Genomic DNA, 27887 nt, shown 5'->3' with positions numbered 1-27887 from the left:
CATTGATTTTGCTGGTCCATTCTGGAATGCTCGATGGTTGGTTCTGGTCGACGCCTTCAGTAATTTTCCTTTTGTTGTCCGGATGTCTTCCACGACGTCCTCCGCCACCATCCAAGCGTTGTCTGCTATCTTTTGCATTGAAGGTCTTCCGCAGACTATTGTTTCCGACAATGGCCCACAATTCATGTCCGCAGAATTTCAGTCCTTCTGCCAGGCCAATGGTATTCAACATCTGACATCCGCGCCGTTTTCGCCTCAGTCCAACGGTGCCGCTGAACGATTGGTCCGGACTTTCAAGTCACAGATGTTGAAATTGAAAGAGTCGCATTCTCGGGAGGACGCATTGTTGCTCTTTTTGTCTTCGTATCGCTCTCAGCCCCGAGATGGTCGCTCGCCGGCTGAGTTGCTCCACGGTCGTCCTCATCGCACCTTGATGTCTTTGCTGCATCCGCCGCATCAGGTTCCTGTGCAGCGGCAGACTCCTGCTTTTGCTCCAGGCGACGTTGTATTTTATCGCAACTATCGAGGTTCACGGCGTTGGCTCGCAGGGCGCATTCTTCGCTGCCTCGGCCGCGCGATGTATTTGGTTTTGGGGGCCTCTGGTGAGGTGCGTCGGCATCTCAATCAGCTGCGCCTCTGTCGTCGCTCGGGTTCTGCCGCTCCCCGTCTGCTTTCAGCGACGGTGCCGTCCAGTCAGCGCCCTGGGGACCCATCTACTGGCTCGCCTCATCCCCAGGTGTTACCGACGATGCCTTCCATTTTGCCCCATGGCGACGCGCCGCCGCCGCCCCAGCAGCAGCAGCCGCCGCCGCCGCCGCCGCTTGTTCTCCCGCCGGCGCCGCCCGCATTCGACGCTTCGTTGCAGCCGCCAAGCGCCTCCCAGGGTCACGCGCCGCCGATCGCTTCCCGTGACCAGCTGTCCTCCGCCATGGAACTCCCGCCCGCTCCGGACCCCATGACGTCATCGCGCGTCGGCTACCCCGACGCTATGGAGGTCGACCCTTCGGCCCCTCCTGTCTCTTTACGGGCGCATACACCGCATGTTGACGTGCACCCTGGACTAGTTTTTCAGGCGTTTCCTAGCTCCCCTCGGACCGAATGGCCGGGTGCGGGTGGCACAGCCTCGCCTGTTGTTAGGCTCCCCACCTCATCGCATACGTCAACATGTGGTCCTCCCCACGGCGGGCGGAAGCCTTATCACACGACCGTTCGCCGATTTGCGGGGGAGGAATGTGGTGTCACCGCCAGACACCACACTTGCTAGGTGGTAGCTTAAATCGGCCGCGGTCCATTTAGTACATGTCGGACCCGCGTGTCGCCACTGTGTAATCGCAGACCTAGCGCCACCACCAAGGCAGGTCTCGTGATACGAGAGAGCACTCGCCCCAGTTGTACGAGAACCTAGCTACCGACCAGATGTACGAAGCCTTTCTCTCTCATTAGCCGAGAGACAGAATAGCCATCAGCTAAGTTAATGGCTACGAACTAGCAAGGCGCCATTTGTATCAGTGCCTATAGCTTACGAGTATTCAAGAGAGATGTATTCCAAGGACTAATTAAAAGATAAGTAATAAGCACCTACATACTTTTCATCTTATTCATTTATAAGTTCTCATGTTCCAGACTTCACGACCGTCTGCTTTAGTCTAGCGTGCATTTTCAGCCATCTCAACTTCAAGGTGTCGGCCCAGCTACCGACACAACAACTTCATCCCCATTATCCAAAATGACACTGACTTCGACAAGATGTGGGTCAGGCAAGACGGAGCTCGACCCCATCGAAGCAGGAGAATGTTTGATGTCTGGAGGAGCGCTTTGGGGACCGCATTCTGGCTCTGCGGTACTCAGAGGCCACTGGCATTGGCCTCGACTGGACGCCATATTCTCCGGATCTGAACACATGCGATTCCTTGTTGTGGAGCTATAGTAAAGAAAAGCCAATGCTGAGCTGAAAACATGCATTCTGGAGGTCATCGACAGCATCGATGTTCTGACACTTTCGGGGGCCAATCAAAATTTCGGTATTCGTCTGCGCCACATGATCGCCAATGATGGCAGGAATATCGAGAATGCCATAACGTAAATCCGAATATCTGTAGTGACGTTTACATGTGTACGCCATCGTTTGTAGCTAATTTACGTTTTCTTTTCACTGTTTTCATATAGTTCAATATTCGTCACCATGTATGTCCACGGAGTTAAAGTAAGCAAGACGAAAGACTGAAGAAAATAGTATTTGTTGTGATTAGCAATCTATTCTCAGGCTCAAACCATTTATCTCAGAATCCAGCAGTAACACACTACTTCGTCCGCACGTTTAAATTCAGAGTACAGGAAACGTTCCTCACAACTTGATTATCTGAACATGTATGCGGAAACGCTTTAGTTCCATTTCAGAGTTCAGTTTCTATAACTCTTCAACACATTAAGCATGGGAAACACACAGGGATAGAACGCATCAGCACAGCACGAAACACTTTCCTAAGTGAAGTGCTCAAAATGTCCTTCGTTAGCAGGAGCAGTCATACGGTCAGTGTCACTTGTTGCAACCGGTTTGTGTTCACACTAGAGTTATCATCAATTGCACAAAGACATTCCTCGGCCATTTGAGGTATCCTCGTCCTCCGAGGCCTTACCCAGTCGCAAGCAGTAGGCTTAAATTCCCGTCCGCCCTAATACGACGATCAATTTCTTGAAACATCCTGGTGTCTGCCAGTTGCCCATTTGAATACATTTCTCTTCCACTGCATCGGAAACCACGGCCTTGATGAACACTAGACATTTGATGCTCCGTGCTTGCACAGTCCGTGGTAAACACTAAACGGCTGATGCTATGTGCTTGTTGTTAATAGAGCACTGAACTTTGTCGCATTTCTACGCAAGCTTTGAAGTTAATCGCATGTCAACACAATGGAGTTAGTCGTATTTCATCACACGCAATGTAGTGAGTACATCTAAACATTAGCTTCGTTCGGACGGAACAACAAACCTGGCGGTGAACTAAGAATTGCAATTTACTGTACATACTAACCAACGTAAACATCGGGCTATTCTGAAAATTTCATGTACGAAAACGCTTCATGTAATCCTGGTACGTTCTGTTTCAGTGTGTTTCTCATGATTAATGTGATAATGAATAAAAGCAGAAAATGCCCTCGAGCGTGAAAAAAGAGCGTTTCCAAACACACACGCGTCAGTATAACACATTTTACTCCTATATGTGTGAGGAATGTTTCCTGAAAGTTGGGACGTATCTTTTTGTTACGTCCTGTAGACCAGTGTTTGAGGCATTGCAGATACTTTAATGGCCAAAGGACACTAGAGGCGTTGAGAATCATAGCAATGAGGCTTGGACAGAGTCTACAGATAATCATCGTAACTCATCAGGTTACTTTTCCAACCATGGTGTAATTTTATTACACCTTCCGTGAAAAAAGACGAAGGTCGATGATGGAGTCACTGTTCACACACCCCTTGACGCCGGATGGAACACTGACCTCTCAGAGGTCAATGGACGATACGTACACTGACGCGCCAAAGAAACGGGTATAAGCATACATAGATATGTAAAGAGGCAGAAGACGGCGCTGCGGTCGGCAACGCCTATGTAAGACAACAAGTGTCTGGCGCAGTTGTTAGATCGGTTGCTGCTGCTACAGCATCAGGTTATCAAGATTTAGGTGAGCTTGAACGTGATGTTATAGTCGACGCACCAACGATATGACACAGCGTATGCGAGGTAGCGATGAAGTGGGGGTTTACCCGTACGACTACTTCACGAATGTACCGTATCAGGAAATCGGTAAAACATCAAATCTCCGACATCGCTGTGGATGGAAAAAGATCCTGCAAGAACGGGAACAACGACGATTGAAGAGAATCGTTCAACGTAACAGAAGTACAACCGCTCCGCAAATCGCTGCAGATTTCAATGCTGCGCCATCAACAAGTGTCAGCGTGCGGATCATTCAACGAAACATCATCGATATGTGCTTTAGAAGGCAAAGGCCCACTCGCATACCCTTGATGGCTGCTAAACACAAAGCTTTAGGACTCGCCTGACCCGCCAACACTGACGTTTAACTGTTGATGACTGGAAACATGTTGCCTGGGCGGACGAGTCTCGTTTCAAAGTGTATCAAGCGGATGTACCCTGCTTGTGAGCAGGGGACTGTTCAAGCTGGTGGAGGCTCTGTAATGGTGTGTGGCGTCTGCAGTTGGAGACATATGGGACCCCTGCTACCTCTAGATACGACTCTGACAGGTGACACGTACGTCAGCATTCTTTCTGATACCTGCATCCAAGCTTGTCCATTGTTCATTCCGACGGTCTTAGGAAATTCCAGGAGGATAGTGCGACACCCCACACGTCCATAATGCTACAGAGTGGCTCCAGGAACGCTATTCTGAGTTTAAACACTTCCGTTGGCCACCAAACTTTCCAGGCATGAACAGCGCTGAGCACATCCGGGTTGCCTTCCAACGTTCTGTTCAGAAGAGATATCCACCCCGTCGTACTGTGACGGATTTACGGACAACCCTGCAGGATTCATGGTGTCAGTTCTCTCCAACACTACTTCAGACGTCGGGTGCATACCACCAACTGCTGCAGCCCTTCTGCGTGCTCGCGGGGGTCCTACACTAAAATACGCAGGTGTACCATTTGGTTTGGCTCTTCAGTGTATGATAATTGTAAGCTGGTAGGTCTGGGCTGTTGGGCAGCTGATCCAAGACTCCCATCGTGATGAACACTAAATGACCTGCGCTGCTTTGTTAGTGAGACCTTGCATGCTGAAGTAAAATGTTGGAGCGCTGATTGTATTCGCCACTGCCGTCTACAGCTGGTAGGTGGGCCTACTTTGACATGGGTGACGGCGAATGTCTTCATTCCTAACTCGTCCTGTTTGTTGACGGCTGGAAATAATGGTACCATGTTTCGTCTATACCACAACGCGCTCTAAGCATTCTCTCCCGTCCTTCTGATTCACATGCGTAAATCTTCCTGCTTGATTTCAAGGTGTCGGGGTAGCCTTGATCTCTGTACATTGCTGTATGTACGTATCCATCGCTAATGCTCACAGCCATTGGTTACAGTCATTGCAAGCTTCCAGACCTTCCTTGCTATGTTTCAATAGTTATTACTGGTTACAAAATTAATTAGAAGTTATTGTTTATTTGGGAGCGAATAACTCACATGGAGTTTAGCAGTCTGTAAGCGAGTGCCGAGCACCAAATCCGCATCTCTGTTTCGATTCTTTTAAATGAGGCCTGATTATTCTTCATTGCACTTCAATAAATGATATTATGCACCTGTTTTATATTCAGTAACACACACGAACGGCGTTTGTAATTTTTAGTGACAGTTTATTACGCAAAGCTGCAACGTTGACAATCTGCAGTGCACATTCACTCCCGCCACTACTTTTGTAATACTACATTTACTCTGCTTGGTACCATTCTGGAAATGTCTCCGTGAAAATTACGCATGATTATTAAACTACCACTTCAGCGACTTTAAACTAGAACTTCCATCAAGAATTCCTTATTGCCATCTGTTCTTTGAGTTCTCTAATTAATAGTTTATATTTAATTCCACTTCCCTACCTATCGTCGACAGTTATTTCATTTTTAATAGTCAGTAATATTCGATATAACTCTGTTCCTCAATATTCTGCCTACTTGGCTCGACTCCCAGTTTACATTTCAAAACACACTCGCGCTCAAATCACAAGACCCGCATCGTCAGGACGACAATGTCCACCGAACGTTCACTTCCCAAAGAACTTGGCAGTCGGTAGATATGGTATGCTTACGATGCGCAGACTCCTACACAGGCAAGTCTAACGAGAAGCTTCCATCATCGATTACAGGTCACTGCCATTGGCCAGAGAGATCCGTCGTAATCTGTAGGGGGCGCTACGTTTGGAGTACAGTTGTTTTTACACGGGCCGTGCTCGGCTATAAACTGCATTTGCTGTGACGCTTTTGGACTGGAGAGGACGACGGTTCAGTCCCGTGTCCGTCCATCCTGATTTAGGTTTTCCGTGATTTCCCTAAATCGCTTCAGATAAAAGCCGGGATGGCAGAGTTCCTACACCGTCATTCCCTAATCCAATGAGACCGATGACCTCGCTGTTTGGTCTCTTCCACCAAACCAACCCAACCCAACCCATGATGTTTGCTTTATACAAAAATTGACCAATGCCGTATTGTCCCAGGATGGACGTGTCTATCACACATCTATACTGTTAACGATTGAGCAGCTGTCTCTGTAAATTCACATGTCACCACAGTTACGTCACTTCTCCCTTTCGGCTATGCTGACATCTCGTGGCCATCTCGGAATTTCATGCTTAGTCTATGTTACAATTGAACGACCCTCTGGGACCCTCTGTGGGGCAATGGGCTGGTTTTCTTGTTATAGTGTCCATCCAAGCAACATGGGTCTGTAAACTACTAAGTTTATTAACCGCAAAATAGTCGTAAACGTGTTAGCTGTAGTCTACATTTTCCTTCCTAAAATTTGCGGCTCTTCATAGCTGCAAAATAACTCTTTCTCAATAATGTGAAGTAATGAGGAAATAGCTCCTGAAATAATTTAACCATTGTTGGTATCACAAGTACAAAATAACAACATTTCACATAAACTGTCTTCTATCCACAATACAAGGTACAGTTCAGATATGAAATATTATGCAAACTTTTATCAAATGTTCAAACATATACTGTTTAAATTTAGATCGAGTACTTCAATAAACACCAATAGTTTGTCGTCACTGGACCATATAATGATATATTAATTGCCTCGAAATTTGGTACGTCATTATTTTTTCATCGCCATATTTGGTCCTGAAATATCTAGGTCCTTATTTATATGCAGTGGGTAGATAACTTGTGATATTTCACTTCATTCTAAGTCAAAATTTAAATTATTGATAAAACTGACAAATACACGGAAGAGCCGAAGAAACTGGCAGAACTTCCCCATCGAGCACGCAGAAGTGTCGCAACACAACGTGGCATGGACTCGATTAATGTCTGAAGTAGTGCTGGACGGAACTGACACCATGAATAATGCAGGGCTGTCCATAAATCCGTAAGAGCACGAGGGGGTGGAGATCTCTTCTGAACAGCATGTTGCAAGGCATCCCAGATGTGCTCAATAATGTACATGTCTGAGGTGTTTGGTGGCCAGCGGAAGTGTTTAAACTCAGGGAAGTGTTCCTGAAGCCATTCTGTAGGAATTTCGGATGTGGGGTGTCGCATTTTCTTACTGGAATTGTCCACGTGGGTCGGAATGCACAATGGACATGAATAAATGCAAGTGGTCAGACAGGGTGCTTACGTACGTGTCACCTTTCAGAGTCGTATCTAGAGGTGTCAGGGGTCCCATATCACTCCAACTACACAAACCACACACCATTATAGAGCCTGCACCAGCTTGAACAGTCCGCTGCCGCCATGCAGGGTCCATGGATTCTTGAGCTTCTCTACACACCCGCACACGTCCATCCGCTCGATACAACTTGAAACGAGACTCGTCCGACCAGGCAACATGTTTCCGGTTATCAACAGTCCAATGTCAGTGTTGACGGTCCCAGGCAAGGCATAAACCTTTGTGTCGTGCAGTAATCAAGGGTGGATGACTGGGCCTTCGGCTCCGTAAGCCCATATCGATGATGTTTCGTTGAAAGGTTCGCATGCTGACACTTGGTGATGACCCAGCGGAAGGGTTGCACTCCTGTCACGTTGAACGATTTCGGTCAGTCGTCGTTGGTCCGGTTCTTGCAGTATCTTTTTCCGGTGGCAGCGATGTCAGAGATTTAATGTTTCACCGGATTCTTGATAGTCAAGGTACACTCGTGAAATGGTCGTATGGGAAAATCCCCACTTAATCGCTACCTCGCAGGTGCTGTGTCCCATCGCTCGAGCGCCAAATATAACACCACGTTCAAACTCTCTTAAATCTTGATAACCTGCCATTGTAGCAGCAGTACCCGATCTAACAAATGCGCCGACACTTGTTGTCTTACAGAGGCGTTGCAGACCGCAGCGCCGTATTCTGCCTGTTTGCATATCTCTGCACTTGAATACGCATGCCTATATCTCACTTACTACGAATTTGTTTTTAATGGACTTTGAGGAAACTGTAGACGTGATGAAGCTCAAACTCTGGATTAATTACTGCATTAATTTATCTCATGAACATTTACGATACGCTGTCATATGTGTCATGCACGAACTAACAGTTTGCGCGACTGGCTCAGCATAGGATGTCAGGAGAGAGGAGGGGAAATCCCCTGTCTCTCTGGCTCCCGGTGCTAACTGTCGCCTATTGCTAGCTATCCAACACACTTTTTGTGGTGTCACCGCCAGACACCACACTTGCTAGGTGGTAGCTTAAATCGGCCGCGGTCCATTTAGTACATGTCGGACCCGCGTGTCGCCACTGTGTGATCGCAGACCGAGCGCCACCACAAGGCAGGTCTCGAGATACGGAATAGCACTCGCCCCAGTTGTACGACAACTTTGCTAGCGACTACACTGACGAAGCCTTCCTCTCATTTGCCGAGAGACAGTTAGAATAGCCTTCTGCTAAGTCCATGGCTACGACCTAGCAAGGCGCCATTAGCCTTACATAGTTTGATAATTATCGTATAAATGTCTCAAGAAGAACGTGTAAACCAACAAAGAATTAAAGTTAAGTATTCGAGGAGCTGCATACTTTTCTTATTAGCATTCAATAGTTATCCTGTTCCAGACTTCACGCCAGTCGGCGTGTGTGTACGCGTGCCTTTCTTTCGGCTACCCGTCACTGTGGACTGGCTGCATTGTCCGTCCACAGCACTTTTCATCCGACACCTCGAATGGATGATGTGGAGAAAAGTATCAACAGCAGCAACGGTAGATATTTGAAACCACAGTTAGTGAACTGCTGATGGAAGGGACAGTTCTGCCTGTGCCCTGTAGACCGCTGCTTTATAAGGAGACACACCTGGAGAAGCGGGCCCATGCCTTGAGGCGGCTCGGCCCATACAGGAAGGCGTACTCCGCCGTCTCCGCGAACCCCAGCATTGGGACACGGGCCCTCCGGCACACGATGTGGGACGACCGCACCTGCAACAAAACAAGCGCGCTGCTGTTACACTGGTGCCGCTACGGCTCAAGAGTACAATCTGGGCTCCTGCACAGTGAAAATTGCAGCACAAAGACTAAACCACGTTAATGTTTGTTGTCAGCTCTTGTTCGTGTGTTAAGCCATATACACACGCCTTAGAACAGTTAAAACTCGTGATAATTTTAATGTTTGTTAACAGCTCATGTTCATGTGCATATTAATGCTTGTCGATAGCTCAAGTTCATCTTCGGGTGCAATTTACCTCTACGAAAGTTAAACAGACTTTTTGAGGAAAGACAAGCACCCTATATATTAAAACGAATGTGCGAATATTTAGCGCTGGATGGCAGGGCAGTAATATGCAGTGGAAAGAGAGAAAGAGAGAGAGAGAGAGAGAGAGAGAGAGAGCAGAAAGTTGGGATATAAGAGCAGATATTTCTATTCATGACAGAGAGAGAGAGAGAGAGAGAGAGAGAGAGAGAGAGAGAGAGAGGGCGAGATACACAGAAAGAGCAGAAAGGTGGAAGAAACATACAGGGTTTTAGGGGTATAACAGAGAGAGAGAGAGAGAGAAAGCAGAAAGGTGGAAGAAATATGCAGAGTGTTACGGATATAAGAGCAGATATTACTCTTGATGACTGAGGACAGTGTACTGAACACCGTTACATCAATATTTACGGAGAGTTATTATAAGTAGTATGTTATCAAGTTGGTTGCTATCCCCATGTACCCATGGCACAAGAAAGCCATTAATGCTTATTTTTCCCCGGGCAGCAGGTCCGTTATAGAAGTTATGCACAGACGCAAAATGGAAAGCCTACACTGTCAGGCGTAGTCCACTTCATCCACAATTATGACCATACAGAAAACATTAGGTAGTATATTATGTGATGTTTTTGCCAGAAGACTGCTAGACATAGAGAAAAAACAATTACAACACGCAAGTGAGAATATATTAAGGAACCAATTGTCACAGTATCTGTACCTGTACGCCTCACACCTTATGTCTAAGGAAAACAAAGGCAATTTTACAGAAAGGGAAGGTTTATGAATGTACAGGAAAATGTGTATATTTGACTACCAAACACTTGGTATCAGTTCACGTAAGTCTTTCAGGACTCATTTAAATGCGTGGAGTGGGTGGTTCTCCGTGACTGTCCTACTGTCTGTTCCTATGCACCATAACCACATGCTGCACTTTCACAATAGCCTCACTTCTTCATGACATGGCACATCTCAATTGACCTGTTCGCATGCGAACGAGTCTCGAAAATTCGAAACGAAGAAGATCAAACCATGAAATATCTGGCACTAGGTTTGGAATTAGGTGTGTATTTTGATGTGGATATTCATTCCAGCTTTCTTTCTATTTATTGGTGACACGTCCAAAAGATCGACCCAACCTAGCTTGTGTGACTTCAGGTGTATAGGTGGTGGTGTCTGGAAACTTTTCTCAGAAATGAGTTCTTTTACGGCTCTAACAATTTGCACCCTGAAAACGTTTCTTCTAGAAAAAGTGAATGAGACTACAGCTGTCGATGGCAGTAATTGTCTCCATGGCCTCATTCAGATGTGCATCTATCCTGGTTATATGTATGCTGTTTTTCCGTAATGGTGCACGATATTCAGAAACTGAGTGAAAATGTAGCATTATGTAGAGTATCTACATTTACTCCCCAGCTGTTCCAGGCTATATTGTGGAATCGATCTATCCTTGAGCCAAGCTTCTTTGACAAGTTTTGTGCAGTGTTACTTAAATGACTGTGTCTCATCGATGGTAACAACTAGATATTTAGGGATGTAATTATGGCAATCTTCGACCTCATACAGAAGCATATGTAACTTCCAATGTGACACTTTATTACGGAGATGGAGCGCTTTTTCCAAGTTTGGTTGGAGTCTCCGTTTGCAAAAGTACTGATTTAGTATGATAATGTCAATTTAGAGAGTATTTTTAGAATGCTAGACATTTTTGTTCTGACGTAATATTGGCAGGTCATTTGTATTCTGAATTTTCTTGGAAGTAATAGCTGTAATGTCGTGAACGTGCAAATTAAACGGCATGGGAGCCAGAACTGATCCTTGTGGTAATCCATTGTTCAAGCTTCTCCACCTGCTAGCTTCTACGCTCAGAAAATCTATGTGTTTCCGTTTTAATCACTTTTAGTTAACGTAAAATGTTGTCGACCCTCGTATGAATCTGATTCTTGTTAATTTACCTTCAGCAGTCTGGCACTCAGAGGTCATCATAAAAGAGGTGAACAACATGAGCTTAATTTGCATAACTGGTACAAAGCGTTGGTCCAGCACAGTAATCACACCAGTAACAAACAAAAGGTATGTTTCCTCTGGATAACAGGCAGATATTAAGAAGAAGACTTGGTGTCACCACTGACCAGCATGTGGACGCAGTGCGCGCAGAGCGTGCCGATGAGGACGGTCCCAACGAAGCCGACGACGGTTCCCGCGTTCTTGAAGGCCATCGGCATCGCCAGGATCCCGGAACCGAGGCTGCCTTTCAGCAGGTGCATCAGCGAACCCAGGTCCCTGTAGCCATGAGCAGACATTGACATTAAGAACACAACTAAAACAAACTGAAAAAAATTGGTGAAATGGTCCGTGAAATGATTTCTTTAAAAGTAAGAAATGAAATAGATTAGAGAAGTATTTGATTAGCCTAATTTTTTGTACATGATTTCGAGCGTCATTCATACGCTAACGTACTTGATTTCTTACTTTTAGATAAAAGATTTCACAAATTATTTCAGCGATTTTAATTTTTTTTTTTGCTTTCTAGTTATGTTTAGAACACATAATCTTATTAACACTTCATTTACTCACCTAGAATCTAGTGTTATCGAAAGTCCAGAGTTTACTACTTGATTTGAAATAAACCATTTTGACAGCTGAATCTCAAAACAATTTAAGTTTTGTGCTCAAAACAGCTAGGATATGAGGAGATGAACTTTTTTGACACTTCATTGACATCAGCTCTTCGGAAAAAATTTCAGTTTCCCACGAAATCACTAATTAATTTTTCTTAATTAAGCTGATTTCTTTGAAGTAATTAAATGTGCTTTCTTTCGAAAATAGACCTCACCCTGGTCCCTTTCCGACTTTGATAAAGGTCGGATTGTAGCTTATTGCGATTGCGGTTTATCGTATCGCGATATTGGTGCTCGCATTGGTCGAGATCCAGTGACTGTTAGCAGAATATGGAATCGATGGGCTCAGGAGGGTAATACGGAACGCCGTGCTGGATCCCAGCGGGCTCGAATCACAACAACCATTTGCACGAACAGTTCGACGACGTTTGCAACAGCATGGACTATCAGCTCGGAGACCATGGCTGCGGTTACCCTTGACGCTACATCACAGACAGGATCGCCTGCGATGGTGTACTCAACGACGAACCTGTGTGCACGAATGGCAAAACGTCATTTTTTCGGATGAATCCAGGTTCTGTTTACAGTATCATGATGGTCACATCCGTGTTTGGCGACATCCTGCTGAACGCATATTGAAAGCGTGTATTCGTCATTTCCATACTGGCGTACCACCCGGCGTGATGGTATAGGGTGCCTTTGGTTACACGTCTCGGTCACCTCTTGTTCACATGGACGGCACTTTGAACAGTGGACGTTACATTTCAGATGTGTTACGACCCGTGGCTCTATCCTTCATTCGATCCCTGCGAAACCCTACATTTCAGCAGGATAATGCATGACCGCATGTTGCAGGTCCTGTACGTGCATTTCTGGATACAGAAAATGTTCGACTGCCGCCCTGGCCAGCACATTCTCCAGATCTCTCACCAACTGAAAACGTTTGATCAATGGTGGCCGAGCAACTGGCTCGTCACAATGCGCCAGTCACTGCTCTTGATGAACTGTGATATTGTGTTAAAGCTGCGTGAGCAGCTGCACGTGTACACGCCATCCAAGCTCTGTCTGACTCTATGCCGAGGCGTATCAAGGCCGTTATTACGGCCAGAGGTGGTTGTTCTGGGTACTGATTTCTCAGGATCTATGCACCGAAATTGCGTGAAAATGTAATCACATGTTAGTTCTAGTGTAATATATTTGTCCAATGGATATCCATTTATCATCTGCATTTCTTCTTGGTGTAGCAATTTTAATGGCCAGTAGTGTATGTTGAGTGAATATGACATTTCTCCAGTTAATAACACGACTTGTTTCTGCTTAAAAAGGTTAGTTTGAATTTTGCACTATAGTTAACGTCATGGGGATAAAAATGGCAGAAATGTGACAAGATGTGCTATAGGGTTCGCGATAGTTTAGAAGCTTTAGTAAAAATTCCACGCATCATGGTAACTTTTTCACTATAATTGTAAACCATCACTAGCTGTAGAAGACATGAAGTCAGTTGGCTGCCATATTCATCTCAGTTACACATAGCTTTACGGAAGCACTTGAGAACGGTTTAATAAGCCGAAACTATTTGTACAAAAGAGAGTAGATCGTAATAAAATTTTGCAGCCTGAGTGGCAAAATATCGCTTTCATTCTTAAAAATTACATTGAGGAACGAAGTGAAGGCAAATTCGAAGGGCAGCACGATTTCGAACTGAGGCACTTAAGATCTCATCTCACGACCAATCAGAAAAATAGGGTCTTCCGCGCTGCATGTTTGGATCAAATGCACGCATTCGACAAGGCCCCGAGAGCAGAACCCTGAAATTCCATAGTGGCTAGGCTTTATGTAGATTCTTCAACAGCCAATGTGCATATAGAAAATACGTGAGAAAAGGAAGTTGGAGAGCTGACGCATTCGTTATGACACTTGTAGTCCGGCAAGGCTGCAGTGCGACTCCCCAGCGTTTGTAATACATTATGACCTGATAATAAAGGTATACATGTAGAATTAAAGATAAAAATCCTTAGCGTCGTAAATGATCAGATGAAACTCTTTCAGTTGATTGGGGGCTTCACGTTGACACACTGTCTCGCGATAGAAGATTTTTGCGAATAAAAGCTCCAACACAACATCAGTCTGTGGGTACAAGAGTTGGGAAAGGAAGAAATGGCAGTAAACAGAGAAAAAGTACATTAATGGCCATTAAATTGGCTACACCAAGAAGAAATGCAGATGATAAACAGGTATTCATTGGACAAATATATTATACTAGAACTGACATGTAATTACATTTACACAATTTGGGTGCACAGATCCTGAGAAATCAGTACCCAGAACAACCAGCTCTGGCCGTAATAACGGCCTTGATACGCCTCGGCATTGAGTCAAACAGAGCTTGGATGGTGTGTACAGGTACAGCTGCCCATGCAACTTCAACACGATACCACAGTTCATCAAGAGTAGTGACTGGTGTATTGTGACGAACCAGTTGCTCGGCCACCATTAACCAGACGTTTTCATTTGGTGCGAGATCTGGACAATGTGCTGGCCAGGGCACCAGTCGAACATTTTCTGTGTCCAGAAAGGCCCATAGATGACCTGCAACATGCGGTTGTGCATTATCATGCTGAAATGTGGGGTTTCGCAGCTATCAAATGAAGGGTAAAGCCACGGGTTGTAACACAACTGAAATGTAACGTCCACCGTTGAAACAAGAGGTGACCGAGACGTGTAACCAATGGCACCCCATACCATCACGCCGGGTAATACGCCAGTATGGCGATGACGAATACACGTTTCCAATATGAGTTCACCGCGATGTCGTCAAACACGGATGCGACCATCATGATGCTGTAAACAGAACCTGGATTCATCCGAAGAAATGACGTTTTACAATTCGTGCACCCCGGTTCGTCGTTGAGTACACCATCGCAGGCGCTCCTGTGTGTGATGCAGCGTCAAGGATAACCGCAGCCATGGTCTCCGAGCTGATAGTCCATGCTGCTGCAAACGTTGTCGAACTGTTCATGCAGATGGTTGTTCTCTTGTAAACGTGTCATCTGTTGACTCAGGGATCGAGACGTGGCTGCACGATCCGTTACAGCCATTCGGATAAGATACCTGTCATTCGACTGCTAGTGATACGAGGCCGTTGGGATCCGGCACGGCGTTCCCTATTATCCTCCTGAACCCACCGATTCCATGTTCTGCTAACAGTCATTGGATCTCGACCAACGCGAGCAGCAATGTCGCGATACGATAAACCGCAATCGCGATAGGCTACAATCCGACCTTTATCAAAGTCTGAATCGTGATGGTACGCATTTCTCCTCCTTACACGAGGCATCACAACAACATTTCACCAGGCAACGCCGGTCAACTGCTGTTTGTGTATGAGAATTCGGTTGGAAACTTTCTTCATGTCAGTACGTTGTAGGCGTAGCCATCGGCGCCATCCTTGTGTGAATGCTCTGAAAAGATAATCATTTGCCGATCACAGCACTTTCTTCCTGTCGGTTAAATTTCGCGTCTGTAGCACGTCATTTTCGTTGTGGAGCAATTTTAATGGCCAGTGGTGTATAACTCTTGATTGTAAACAAAGGGGAAGGAAGGATTGAGATCAAAATCGAAGGGAAGATACCGGAACAAGGCTGTAAAATGAAATATTTGGAACAACCCAGTCAGGCGGAACTTCTTCAACAAAGTGGGCAAAGCTGTTTATACAGCTTGATTCAAAATTGTATACCGTATATCGAAAGGAGGTCGTACTAGTCAAAAGTAGAAAATAAGTAACAAGCATGTGTCAGGTAATGAATACTCGATGAAATATTGTACATTCTATTCGATGACTGCCATGTGTTTATTGACAACAAATTGCCTCACATCGTTCAGCCTACTTCTCAAAGAATCATGAGCTCGTGAGAACACGCTTGGTTGCCCTCGCATCTGGTCACATGCGACACACTCTCCCGTAATGTGTGCGCTTCTTCGATTGATGTGCAAAACAATCAGATGTCCAAATGTAACGGTTTTGAGGTCAGTTGAACTGTGAGGCCAGGCTACTGGACTTATTTCGTCTATCTATTGATTGACGTTTCTGTTAACTTCTGCTGTACGATGTACAGAAAATTTGGTAATCAATGTCGCTTTTAAGCCACATTCGTTGTCTCACATGTAACAGTAAGACCCTCAAATAGCAGAGATAGTTATTGGTGCGGATGTTGATGGTAAACAGCACGTGATAATTTCCCTGGAAAATTATAAGGCCCGATGAGGGTGTCACACAAAATTTCTGCCAACACTCTGACACTGAGGGCAACCTGATGCCTTGTTCCCATGTTCGCCCGTAGCATTTGGATCCCCAACTACATTTATAACGTGCAACCCACTGTGAAATTTATGGCAATTGTCCCAGTTATTTGGGTTTCTTTCCGTTACACTCGTTTACGAAGAGTAGAACAATGATTGCTTAAATGCCATTAGGCGAGCTGTAATTAGTGTAACATCGTCTTAACTATCCCTACGGGAGCGATATGTACAGGGCTTCAGTAAAATGCCGGCCACGGCGTGCCAAACGTCGCGCGTATAGCGTGTGGGGGCCACTAGGCTTTGTGCGTGCCTTCTCGGAAATACTCGGAACAGCGATACAATGGCTCTGAGCACTATGGGACTTAACATCCAAGGTCATCAGTCCCCTAGAACTTAGAACTGCTTAAACATAACTAACCTAAGGACATCACACACATCCATGGCCGAGGCAGGATCGAACCTGTGATCGTAGCGGTCGCGCGGTTCCAGACTGAAAAGCCTAGAACCGCTCTGCCACAGCGGCCAGCAACAGCGATACCTTTCATTTAGCAGTGCGGTGTGGGACTTTTCTGTCGGCAGAAATCTCTGAGTTCGCCAGAATCGTGGAATCACCGTATTATAAGCTCTATAGCTCTCCTCCGCTTTTTGTTCGTGTTTTGAAGCAAGTTCACAGGTGCAGTGTCTGTTTTGCAGAAAAGACGCGGTCTAGTGGTCTATCACCGCAATCCTATAATATATGTTTGACATTGCCTCAGTCTGGGGGGATATGAAACTTATATTATTCTCAAAAAATCAAGTTATCCAAGGTCGCTAAAAATTCTTTTTATTACTATGACCAGTTTCGACAGATCTACACTGTCATCATCATCGGTCAGTACGGATGTGTCGAAAGCGGTCACAGTAATAAAAAGAATTGCCAGCGATCTTTGCTAACCTGGTTGTTCAAGAATAATACAGTCTTCTGAAATGAATGAGAATGACAGAAGGGCGGAATGACAAATCCCACGTCGCGTAAGCTCCATGTACTGCATATTTGCTACAAAATGACATTAAAATACCATGCAGAAAGAATTTAAATATTTAGTTGACAACAAAAGAGCAAAGACGTACAACGATCGACAAAGGGGATTAATAGTTCTGTAAGAAGAAGCGCTTTGTGCAAAATTTGCAGCCATGGAGAACACATGATGCAATTGTTGTTACGAATGGTAAAATTTCTGAAGTCGAACACGTTATTCCATTGTAAGTTGCAACAGTTTTCAATGGAAATCAACGGCGAATATGTATTCTTCACATGTTACTGGAAAATACGTTGATTAAGTCAGTGGGCATGCCTGAAACAATTTTTCCGTTTAAAATTTGCTATTGTTGAATATATGTACGAAAAAGGAGTGCAGAAAAGAACATTAGAACATCCGGAAAAGATTCTAGACTTCGCATTTTAAGTGGACTTCACTGCACACTGTCCACAGTAAGACATTCGTAGGTAACTTCTTTCTGATTGGATGGGGATGCATTTCAAAAGAAAATCGCGTTGTAGAAGATACATATTCTGATAAAGGCAGTCTAGATCCCTAAGCTCAACGAGAGGTTTGAAGAATTTATTGAGAACTTCAAATAATTAAAGGATAGTTTAATAAAGGCTTTAAGACACTGTAAATCTTACATCTGCGCATGTGCAGATGTAATTGATCGATACGCGAGTTAATTCCAGTTTGAATGAAAAATCTTTCTGCATTAAAACTGTCCAGGACGTCTACATTGCTTTCCTCAGGTGAAGTTCTGATGTGTCCAGCGTGAAGTTGTAAAGGAGCTGTAATATTTCGATCGACATATTTGTGTGAAAATCCTTTTTTAAATTATGAGACTAAATAAGTCACTATTACGTGGCAAATTGAGTGCGAAAGTCTAAGAAATTATATGCGTTTGTACGTATACAGTCAGTTTACGCCAGATAGAAATTATGTCTTCAGGGCACCGAAAGTAATCAGATAACACTGAAAATTTATTTCGTTTGTGATCTATCTTGTTGAGAAATGTGAACTATAATACCAAGTCGTATACAGTGCGATTGCGCTCCCATTTATATCTGCGCGTTCGATCTTTTCCCCTGAAGCGAGGCTAGCGCTTTGCACCCGTGCCCCGGCAAGGCCCGCGACCCGAAATCTCGGTCGCTTCTGCTTTAGTATAGTCCTAGATACCTCACCTAAAGTTAATTCTTGACTCTATGTAAGCAGTCTTGTACGAGGGTAGAGTAAAATACCTTCAAGCGCCTGTCCATTCAAGTTTTTCAGCATCTGTGTGACGGTCTACAGTGGATCAAAGGAACCTGTGACTATTTGTGCCGCCATTCTTTGTACAACGTCAGTGCCCACTGTTAGTCCTATTTGGTAGGAGTCCCACCACTAGGACAATATCCTACGATGGGTCACATGAGGTTCTTGCAAACAGTCTCCTTTGCAGACTGACAGCATTTTCCCACTTTCCAATCAACGAACCAGTTACTCTCCGTGGATAATGTGGTAATTTAATTTACTGTTTTAGGAGAATCATGCCTCATCCGTAAACATTGAGTTGGTGTGTAAGTTTGTAGCTCTTTTCCATAAGTTTAATGAACGCAACAGATTCGCATAAGAGAGACTTTAGTCATCAATACTATATTCTCCTTCGCTGTTTACAACAGTCTGACAACGATGGGGTATTTTTTCGATTCAGTGACTGTATACATTACGTAGTTTTGAGTCGAAGAACTCGTCGTGCATGCTCGGAGAGCATCTTCATCCGGAAAAGTTTTTGAAGGTTATTCGATAGAGACAGGAAAAGGTGAAAACCTGAGGCGGCCAGTTCAGGGAATAGGATGGGTGCGGAATGACTTCCCAAACAAATTCCTGTATAGAGTTTGTGGCCAAGCGGTTCTAGGCGCTTCAATCTGGAACCGAGCGACCGCTACGGTCGCAGGTTCGAATCTTGCCTCGGGCATGGATGTGTGTGATGTCCTTAGGTTAGTTAAGTTTAAGTAGTTCTAAGTTCTAGGGGACTGATGTCCTCAGATGTTAAGTCTCATAGTGCTCAGAGCCTGTATAGAGTTTCCGTCAGTCTACCAGAATGCGGCCAGGCGTTATCGCAGAGTAGCATCACATCATGCGGCCTTCCTAGTCACTCTTCTTGAACCGTTACTAGAAGACGCCTCCATTTTTGACAATAAACACCTTGGAGAAGCAATTCGTAGTATATGACAGCGTCGTTGATCAAGCGGATGCATAACATTATCCTCTGTGGATGTGAGCAGGTTTTTGTACAGGGAGTTTCTGCTTTGTTTGGGGTCAGCCATTACTTTCTTTGCATTATGTTAGCATAAAGACACCATTTGTCGACACCAGTAATGATACAGGATAGGAATGGTCGATGTCGTGAGCGAGCCAATTGATGACGAGCAAGCAGAGATGGACGTATGGCCGCCAGCTGATTTTTGTGATTGTACACTACTGGCCATTAAAATTGCCACAGCAAGAAGAAATGCAGATGATAAACGGGTATTCATTGGACAAACATATTATACTAGAACTGACATGTGATTACATTTTCACGCAATTTGGGTGCATAGATCCTGAGAAATCAGTACCCAGAACAACCAGCTCTGGCCGTAATAACGGCCTTGATACGCCTCGGCATAGAGTCAGACAGAGCTTGGATGGCGTGTACACGTACAGCTGCTCACGCAGCTTTAACACAATATCACAGTTCATCAAGAGCAGTGACTGGCGTATTGTGACGAGCCAGTTGCTCGGCCACCATTGATCAAACGTTTTCAGTTGGTGAGAGATCTGGAGAATGTGCTGGCCAGGGCGGCAGTCGAACATTTTCTGTATCCAGAAATGCCCGTACAGGACCTGCAACATGCGGTCGTGCACTATCCTGCTGAAATGTAGGATTTCCCAGGGATCGAATGAAGGGTAGAGCCACGGGTCGTAACACATCTGAAATGTAACGTCCACTGTTCAAAGTGCCGTCCATGCGAACAAGAGGTGACCGAGACGTGTAACCAATGGCATCCCATACCATCACACAGGGTGATACGCCAGTATGGCGATGACGAATACACGCTTCCAATGTGCGTTCACCGCGATGTCGCCAAACACGGATGCGACCATCATGATGCTGTAAACAGAACCTAGATTCATCCGAAAAAATGACGTTTTGCCATTCGTGCTCACAGGTTCGTCGTTGAGTACACCATCGCAGGCAATACTGTCTGTGATGTAGCGTGAAGGGTAACCGCAGACGTGGTCTCCGAGCTGATAGTCCATGCTGCTGCAAACGTCGTCGAACTGTTCGTGCAAATGGTTGTTGTCTTGCAAACGTCCCCATCTGTTGACTCAGGGATAGAGACGTGGCTGCACGATCCGTTACAGCCATGCGTATAAGATGCCTGTCATCTCGACTGCTAGTGACACGAGGCCGTTGGGATCCAGCACGGCGTTCCGTATTACCCTCGTGAACCCACCGATTCCATATTCTGCTAACAGTCATTGGATCTCGACCAACGCGTGCAGCAATGTCGCGATACGATAAAGTGCAATCGCGATGGGCTACAATCCGACCTTTATCTAAGTCGGAAACGTGATGGTACGCATTTCTCCTCCTTACACGAGGCATCACAACAACGTTTCATGCGGTACTCATACACCCGATTTTTGAACCTTCCCCATTGCACGTCCCACAATACTGGTATTATCACAATTTATTTGCCAGTTATTGTATACAATGAGGTGGATCATTGTGGATTAATGCGTTTAAGCGATCTACATCAAATCGGGAAGGCCTTCCTGAATGAGGAGAGTCAGTAATGTCAAAATGATTCTCTTTAAAACAAGAAAACCATTATCTTGCCGTGCTTTGCCCAGTGGCGGTGTCCCCATACACAGCACAAATGTTTGTGACTGCCTCCGCCACTGTCACCCCTCTACTGAACTCAAGCAGAAAAATAAGTGTGAAATATTCAGATTTCTCCGCTTGGGACTCCATTTTCTAAGGTCCACAGCTCCGCTCATTCTCTTCAAATGACAAAATGCCAATATGTAAACTCAAACAGCAACACTGGACCACAAATAATAGACGACAACCGATAAAGGAACCCACAGGAACTGGAATACTAACATGTACAACAAAAACGCAACGAGTTATGCACCAACGTAATAACATGTAATCTGTTAATTGATCTTAATTATGCCATCAGAAGCTCCGGTTCTTCGTACGCTTGTTTCACGGCCGTTTTCCGCTCGTCACAGCACCGGCCTGCGAACCGTGCGAGATTAATCGCGACCCGTGATCCTTGTTGCAGATGGTCGCGTGTCTCCAAGCCGCTAGGACAACCGGCTGATGTCTTTTTTTTTCACATATATTCCACGTACCTGTTGATTAACGCCGTTGGCTGAACCACAGCAGTGCACCATTTCTCGCGTGGAATATTACGACTCCATCTCATTGTTGACGTTGTGTGTGCCGTATCTGGCAATAGCATCACAGTGAGAGGTCTAAGAAACACAACCAACAGGGAATGTACGATGAAAATCAACAGGGGGACAGCACCCATTATCATTTTCGGAACAAGTAAAGTGGCCGACATCTATACAAACATTTATTTCTAGACTTATATGTACATTCTTTCTAATTTACGACTGCAGTTTTTGGATAGTAACCAAGCGGAGAAAATGTCAGATCTCAGCTCATCTAATCTAATATAAATGAAACTTCACACTTTTTTAAAAACAAAATAATCTAACCGACAAACTACATTAACTGACATAGTACTACGTAACATTTTTAAAATTCTGTTCTTTTAATGTGGTCTCTGCAAGACGTTCTAGAATAAATACGCTACAATTCATAAAACAACCTTCTGTGTTCTGAACGTATTGTTCCTTTAGGTGTGGTTGCACCTAAAATTATTTAGTAACTCATTGTTAGATAGAAATACCTCGTCAATCCAAATAGTTTCTAAAATGGATTAATGAAAAATAGAGAAACAGTTAGATGGTGGTTTTAATGCTTTCAGTGTTCTACATAGTCTGCTCAACTGAATGAAACGCACAGAACTTTCATGCAACCAGGTGAAGCTATCGGGAAAAGTCTTTCTTTCGGATGTTCAACTCGTGCGTGACATTGACTTGAATGTCGGTCATGTCGTCAGAGCGTTGACCTGCATGTGAATTTCTGCTCATTGTCTTCTTGCGAAAGGTGCTTATTGATAACTCCAAGCCTCTCCGCCTGTGACGATTTCTTCCGAAAAAGGAACTGTCTGCTTTTCAATCGAGTCCCGGCAATCATCCACTCATCGTTATTTTCTTTTTGGAGCCAAGGTGTGTAGGACAAACTTCGCGCACATTCTGGAGAATGACCTGAATACTTGATTTGGAGGTGTTGCTCCATCTACATTTACATGGATACTCTGCAAATCACATTTAAGCGCCTCGCAGAAGGTTCATCAAACCACCTTCACAATTCTCTATTATTCCAATCACGTATAGCGCGCGGGAGGAATGACCACCTATATCTTTACATACGAGCTCTGATGTCCCTTATTTTATCGTGGTGATCGTTCCTCCCTATGTAGGTCGGTGTCAACAAAATATTTTCGCATTCGGACGAGAAAGCTGATGATTGGAATTTCGTGAGAAGTTTCCGGCGCAACGAAAAGCGCCTTTCTTTTGATGATGTCCAGACCAAATCCTGTATCTTATCTGTGACACTCTATCTCTTGTAATGATGTTCAGCCCAAATCCTGTATCATTTCTGTGGCACTCTATCCCATATTTCGCGATAATACAAAACATGTTGCCTTTCTTTGAACTTTTTCGATGTTCTCCGTCAGTCCTGTCTGGTAAGGATCCCACACCGAGCAGCAGTATTCTAAAAGAGGACGGAAAAGCGTAATGTAGGTCTGTTACATTTTCTAAGTGTCCTTCCAATAAAACGCAGTCTTTGGTTAGCCTTCCCCACAACATTTTCTATGTGTTACTTCCAATTTAAGTTGTTCGTAATTGTAACATCTAGGTATTTAGTTGAATTTACGGCTTTTAGATAAGACTGATTTATCGTGTTATCGAAGTTTAACGAGTTCCTTTTAGCACTCATGTGGATGACCTTACACTTGTCGTTATTCAGGGTCAACTGCAACTTTCGCATCATTCAGATATTTTTTCTAAGTCGTTTTTCTGTTTGTTTTGATCTTCTGATGATTTTATTAGTCGATAAACGACAGCGCCATGTGCAAACAACCGAAGACGGCTGCTCAGATTGTCTCCCAAATCGTTTATATAGATAAGGAACAGCGAAGGGCAATTGACACTACCTTGGGGAACACCAGAAATCACTTCTGTTTTACTCGATGACTTTCCGTCAATTACTATGAACTGTGACCTCTCTGACAGGAAATCACAAATCCAGTCACATAACTCAGACGATATTCCATAAACACGCAATTTCAGTACGAGCCGCTTCTGTGGTACAGTGTCAAAAGCCTTTCGGAAATCCAGAAATACGGAATCTATCTGAAATCCCTTGTCAATAGCACTCAATACTTCATGTGAATAAAGAGCTAGTTGTGTTTCACAGGAACGATGTTTCCTAACCAAAATTGACTGTGTGTCAATAGACAGTATTCTTCGAGGTAATTTATAATGGCGGCCGCGGTGGTCTAGCGGTTCTAGGCGCTCAGTCCGGAACCGCGCGACTGCTACGGTCGCAGGTTCGAATCCTGCCTCGGGCATGGATGTGTGTGATGTCTTTAGGTTAGTTAGGTTTAAGTAGTTCTAAGTTCTAGGGGACTGATGACCACAGATGTTAAGTCCCATGGTGCTCAGAGCCATCTGAACCAGCCAGTTCATAATGTTGGAAAACAATATATGTTCTAAATCCTGCTACATATCGACGTTAACGATATGGGCCTGTAATTTAGTGGATTACTCATACTACCTTTCTTGAATATTTGTGTGACCTGTGCAACTTTCGAGTCTTTGGCTACAGATCTTTCGTCGAGCGAACTGTTGTATATGACTGTTAAGTATAGAGCTAATGCATCAGCATACCCCGAAAGGAACCTAATTGGTATAGAGTCGGGACCAGAAGGCTTGCTTTTATTAAATGATTTAAGTTGTTCCACTACTCCGAAGATATTTACTTCTACGTTACTCATGTTGACGGCTGTTCTCGATTCGAATTCTGGAATATTTAGTTCGTCTTCTTTTGTGAAGGCATTTCGGAAGACTGTTCAGTAACTCTGCTTTGGCAGCACTGCAGTTTGCGATACATCAACATTAACACACTACGCCTGCACTTCCACTACTTAACACTGTCTACTCACAACCGGTCGAATGCACATCTCCTGTTTACAGTTGTTAGTCCAAGTTCTCACCGTAATTACTGCGCTGGTGTCACCTATACGGTAAGGAAAAAACTTAGTCTCGTACTGATATACACTCTAAAACAAAGAAAACGACACACTACGAAGGAATTACCCGGATGGGACTGAAATTGGTAGATGTGATGAACACGTACAGAGCCGGCCGGGGCGAGCGGCTCTAATCGCTACAGTCGGGAACCGCGCGACCGCTACGGTCGCAGGTTCGAATCCTGCCTCGGGCATGGATGTGTGTAATGTCCTTAGGTTAGTTAGGTTTAAGTAGTTCTAAGTTCTAGGGAAGACCCATAGTGCTCAGCGCCATTTGAACACGTACAGAGAAACAAATGATTACAACTTCAGAAAAAAATTGGCTGCTTTATTCAGGGGGAAGACCTTCACAAATTGAGAAAGTCGATAGGGCATTAGTCCACCTCTTCCCCCTAAGCAGCATACTTGGCGTATCGTGATAAAGTTGTCGGTTGTACTCCTGAGGGATATCGTTCCAGATTCTGTCGAATGTGTACGTTAGAGAGTCAGAATCCTGGGATATTTGGTCCTGCCAATAATGCTCTGAACACTCTCAACTGGGGAGAGATCTGGTGACTTTACTGGCCAATATACGGCTTTACAAGCACTAAAACAAGCAGTAGAAAAGCTCACCGTGTGCTGGCGGGCATTATCTTAGTGAAATGTAAGTCCAGGATGGTTTCCCTCGAAGGGCAGCAAACCAGGGAGTAGAATATCGTCGACGTACCGCTATGATGGCAACCGAAGTTATCCTGCTATGAAAAGAAATGACGCCCCAGTTCATCAGTCCAGGTTGTCGGACCATGTGGTGGGAGACAGACAGACACATCTGTCCCATTCGGATTATTCCTTTGTGGTGTGTCTTTTTTTTCTTAAGAGAGTATGCAGGATAAACGAACGTCTCTTGTAAATTAGCTATAGTTGTAACTGTTCGTTACACAAAATATTTTTGCTTCAACGTTAAACATTACCTACGTGATAACGAAATAAGCTATGTACTATTTGTGTGGCACAGAGACGTAAAATGGGGGCTAGGCTGGTGCATACATGTCAGTGAGGTTTCCGGAGTGAAGGATGTCGCCTGCCCCTGATACGCGGCCTCCCAGCCTACTCAAGAGAATTGCGGGTGGTCCGCCTGATAGCTGCTCGGGGACTGGGTGTTGTGTTGACTGGGTGTTACGTTCTCCTTACGTTCGTATCTTCGGTAACTGACATTACGCTGTTTCAGACTACAACTGAAACATGGCGACCCAAGCAGGGAGATAATCCATTTACTGACAGGCCACGGGCCGTGTCCGGTACGTTTAAACGGTATGGGACTAACTAACGATGAAGTACGTGTATACGGAGAAACTGGGACACCAGAACATGTCACACTGCTGTGCAACACGCTAGCACAAATGAGACCTATACAGAATGACAATGACAATGACATCACCAGAATAATACGTAATCCTGATGACTGGAACACAACGAATAACGTAGCCGATATTGTATCGAACACTCTGCACAAAGAATACAAGCGCCAAAACACATATAGAAGGAGCCGTAGACAAGCACAAACAACACAACAAACCACGTGGGAGGACACAAACACGACCACAGATTCCGAAACCGAGGAAGGAACACTAAGTGAACACGACTCAGAAGGGATCAACATGTAGGTGACCAAAACCAACAATGTATGACACTGCATGCCACAGCCGGCCGTGGTGGCCGAGCGGTTCTAGGCGCTACAGTCTGGAACCGCGCAACCGCTACGGTCGCAGGTTCGAATCCTGCCTCGGGCATGGATGTGTATGATGTCCTTAGGTTGGTTAGGTTTAACTAGTTCTAAGTTCTAGGGGACTGATGACCTTAGAAGTTAAGTCCTATAGTGCTCAGAGCCATTTGAACTGCATGCCACAACACAGTCACAAACAACACAACAATCGTAAAACAAACAAACACCGACACCAAATACTAAGACTGTAGTAATAAGGTAATGTCGCTTGAGAGGAGAAGGCTCGAAGAACTTTCATTCCGAGGCTCCTCCTCTCTAATGGCATCCTGCATAGTGTTTAAAGTATACTGCACACAAGCAGTAATGTACTGCTCGTCTTATTGCGTGCAGACAGAACTATATTCTCTTCTCTATTCAAAGCTTATTCTCTTCTCTATTCAAAGCCATAATCAATGAATTTCATATATCAGAAATGTATTAAGTAATTTAAGGAATAATGCATTCAAGTAGCAATGAACTATATTCTATTTCAACTAACAAGTTACAAACATAAGTGTATTTCTCATGTGAAGCTAAAATTCATGTATTCCATGTATGAAGTGCTCAATCAGCATTTAATCTGTATAATCTGTGTAAACATACATTAGCGCAAACCATTTCATATGAGAATAGCTCGAGGTTGTACCGAGACCTTCTGATCTGAAATAAATAGGAATAGGCCTCTGCTAACCAACATGCTACTTAGACTGCATTACTCAGCATATCACTTCCCCACTTCCCTCTATATATTACAAATTATTCTTAACCACGTTCATAGTGTTACATTTTCATTTTCTTTTTTTTTTTTCTCTGACATTTGCATTTTATAAACTATATTCTCATCAATTAGGTAGTAACAAATTATATGGAACCATTTTAACAACTGTTAAGTATTCAAATGCGCTGTAACCTCACAGAAATCTTTACATATTATGATCTTTATATTATTTTTAAAAAAAGCATTAACAACTGTATACCAATAAGACTGTAACAATGAGAAGTCTTTGCTATTAGGTTCGGAAGCATCCGACCCACCTTTCATTTCAAGGCGGTGGGTTACTCTGTACTGTTAGGGAAATAAATAAATAAATAATGTTGACATGGCTGTGTGAGCACATCCTGAAAGCCACTAAATAAGAAAAAGGAGCCGATTAAACAACTAACAGCGCTGTCTAGACTTCCTCAAGCAAACGCTACAATCTTGTTAGTGGATACACTTGCGGCAACGTCAAGATGCATGTGTTTGTAATAGTTGTCGTGGTCCATAAACCGCTGAAAAATGTTTGAACTAAGCTCAGGGCTTGCACAGTTCATGCTCATCCGTAAGATGTGCATCAGAAGTACAAGGAAAGCTGTTTACTGTTTGAGGATCAGGAAATGGCTCTATTTCATTGA

At 44.4% G+C, this 27887-nt stretch overlaps 1 protein-coding gene across 1 annotated transcript in view; it reads right to left on the bottom strand.

The window, feature by feature from the left end:
- Positions 1–27887, bottom strand: part of LOC126474310 (proton-coupled amino acid transporter-like protein pathetic) — a 129911-nt gene that overhangs the window by 81357 nt on the left and 20667 nt on the right. The window contains exons 3-4 of the mRNA XM_050101776.1: positions 11515–11665; positions 8996–9117 (exon numbers count right to left, since the gene is read on the bottom strand). Of these exons, the coding sequence (XP_049957733.1) occupies positions 8996–9117; positions 11515–11665 (273 nt within the window). The remainder of the gene's footprint in view (positions 1–8995; positions 9118–11514; positions 11666–27887) is intronic.

Source organism: Schistocerca serialis, chromosome 4 (assembly GCF_023864345.2).
Source record: "Schistocerca serialis cubense isolate TAMUIC-IGC-003099 chromosome 4, iqSchSeri2.2, whole genome shotgun sequence".
Lineage (NCBI taxonomy): Eukaryota > Metazoa > Arthropoda > Insecta > Orthoptera > Acrididae > Schistocerca > Schistocerca serialis.
The sequence above is the reverse complement of the archived record's forward strand: the minus strand, read 5'-3'. Positions and strand labels throughout refer to the sequence as shown.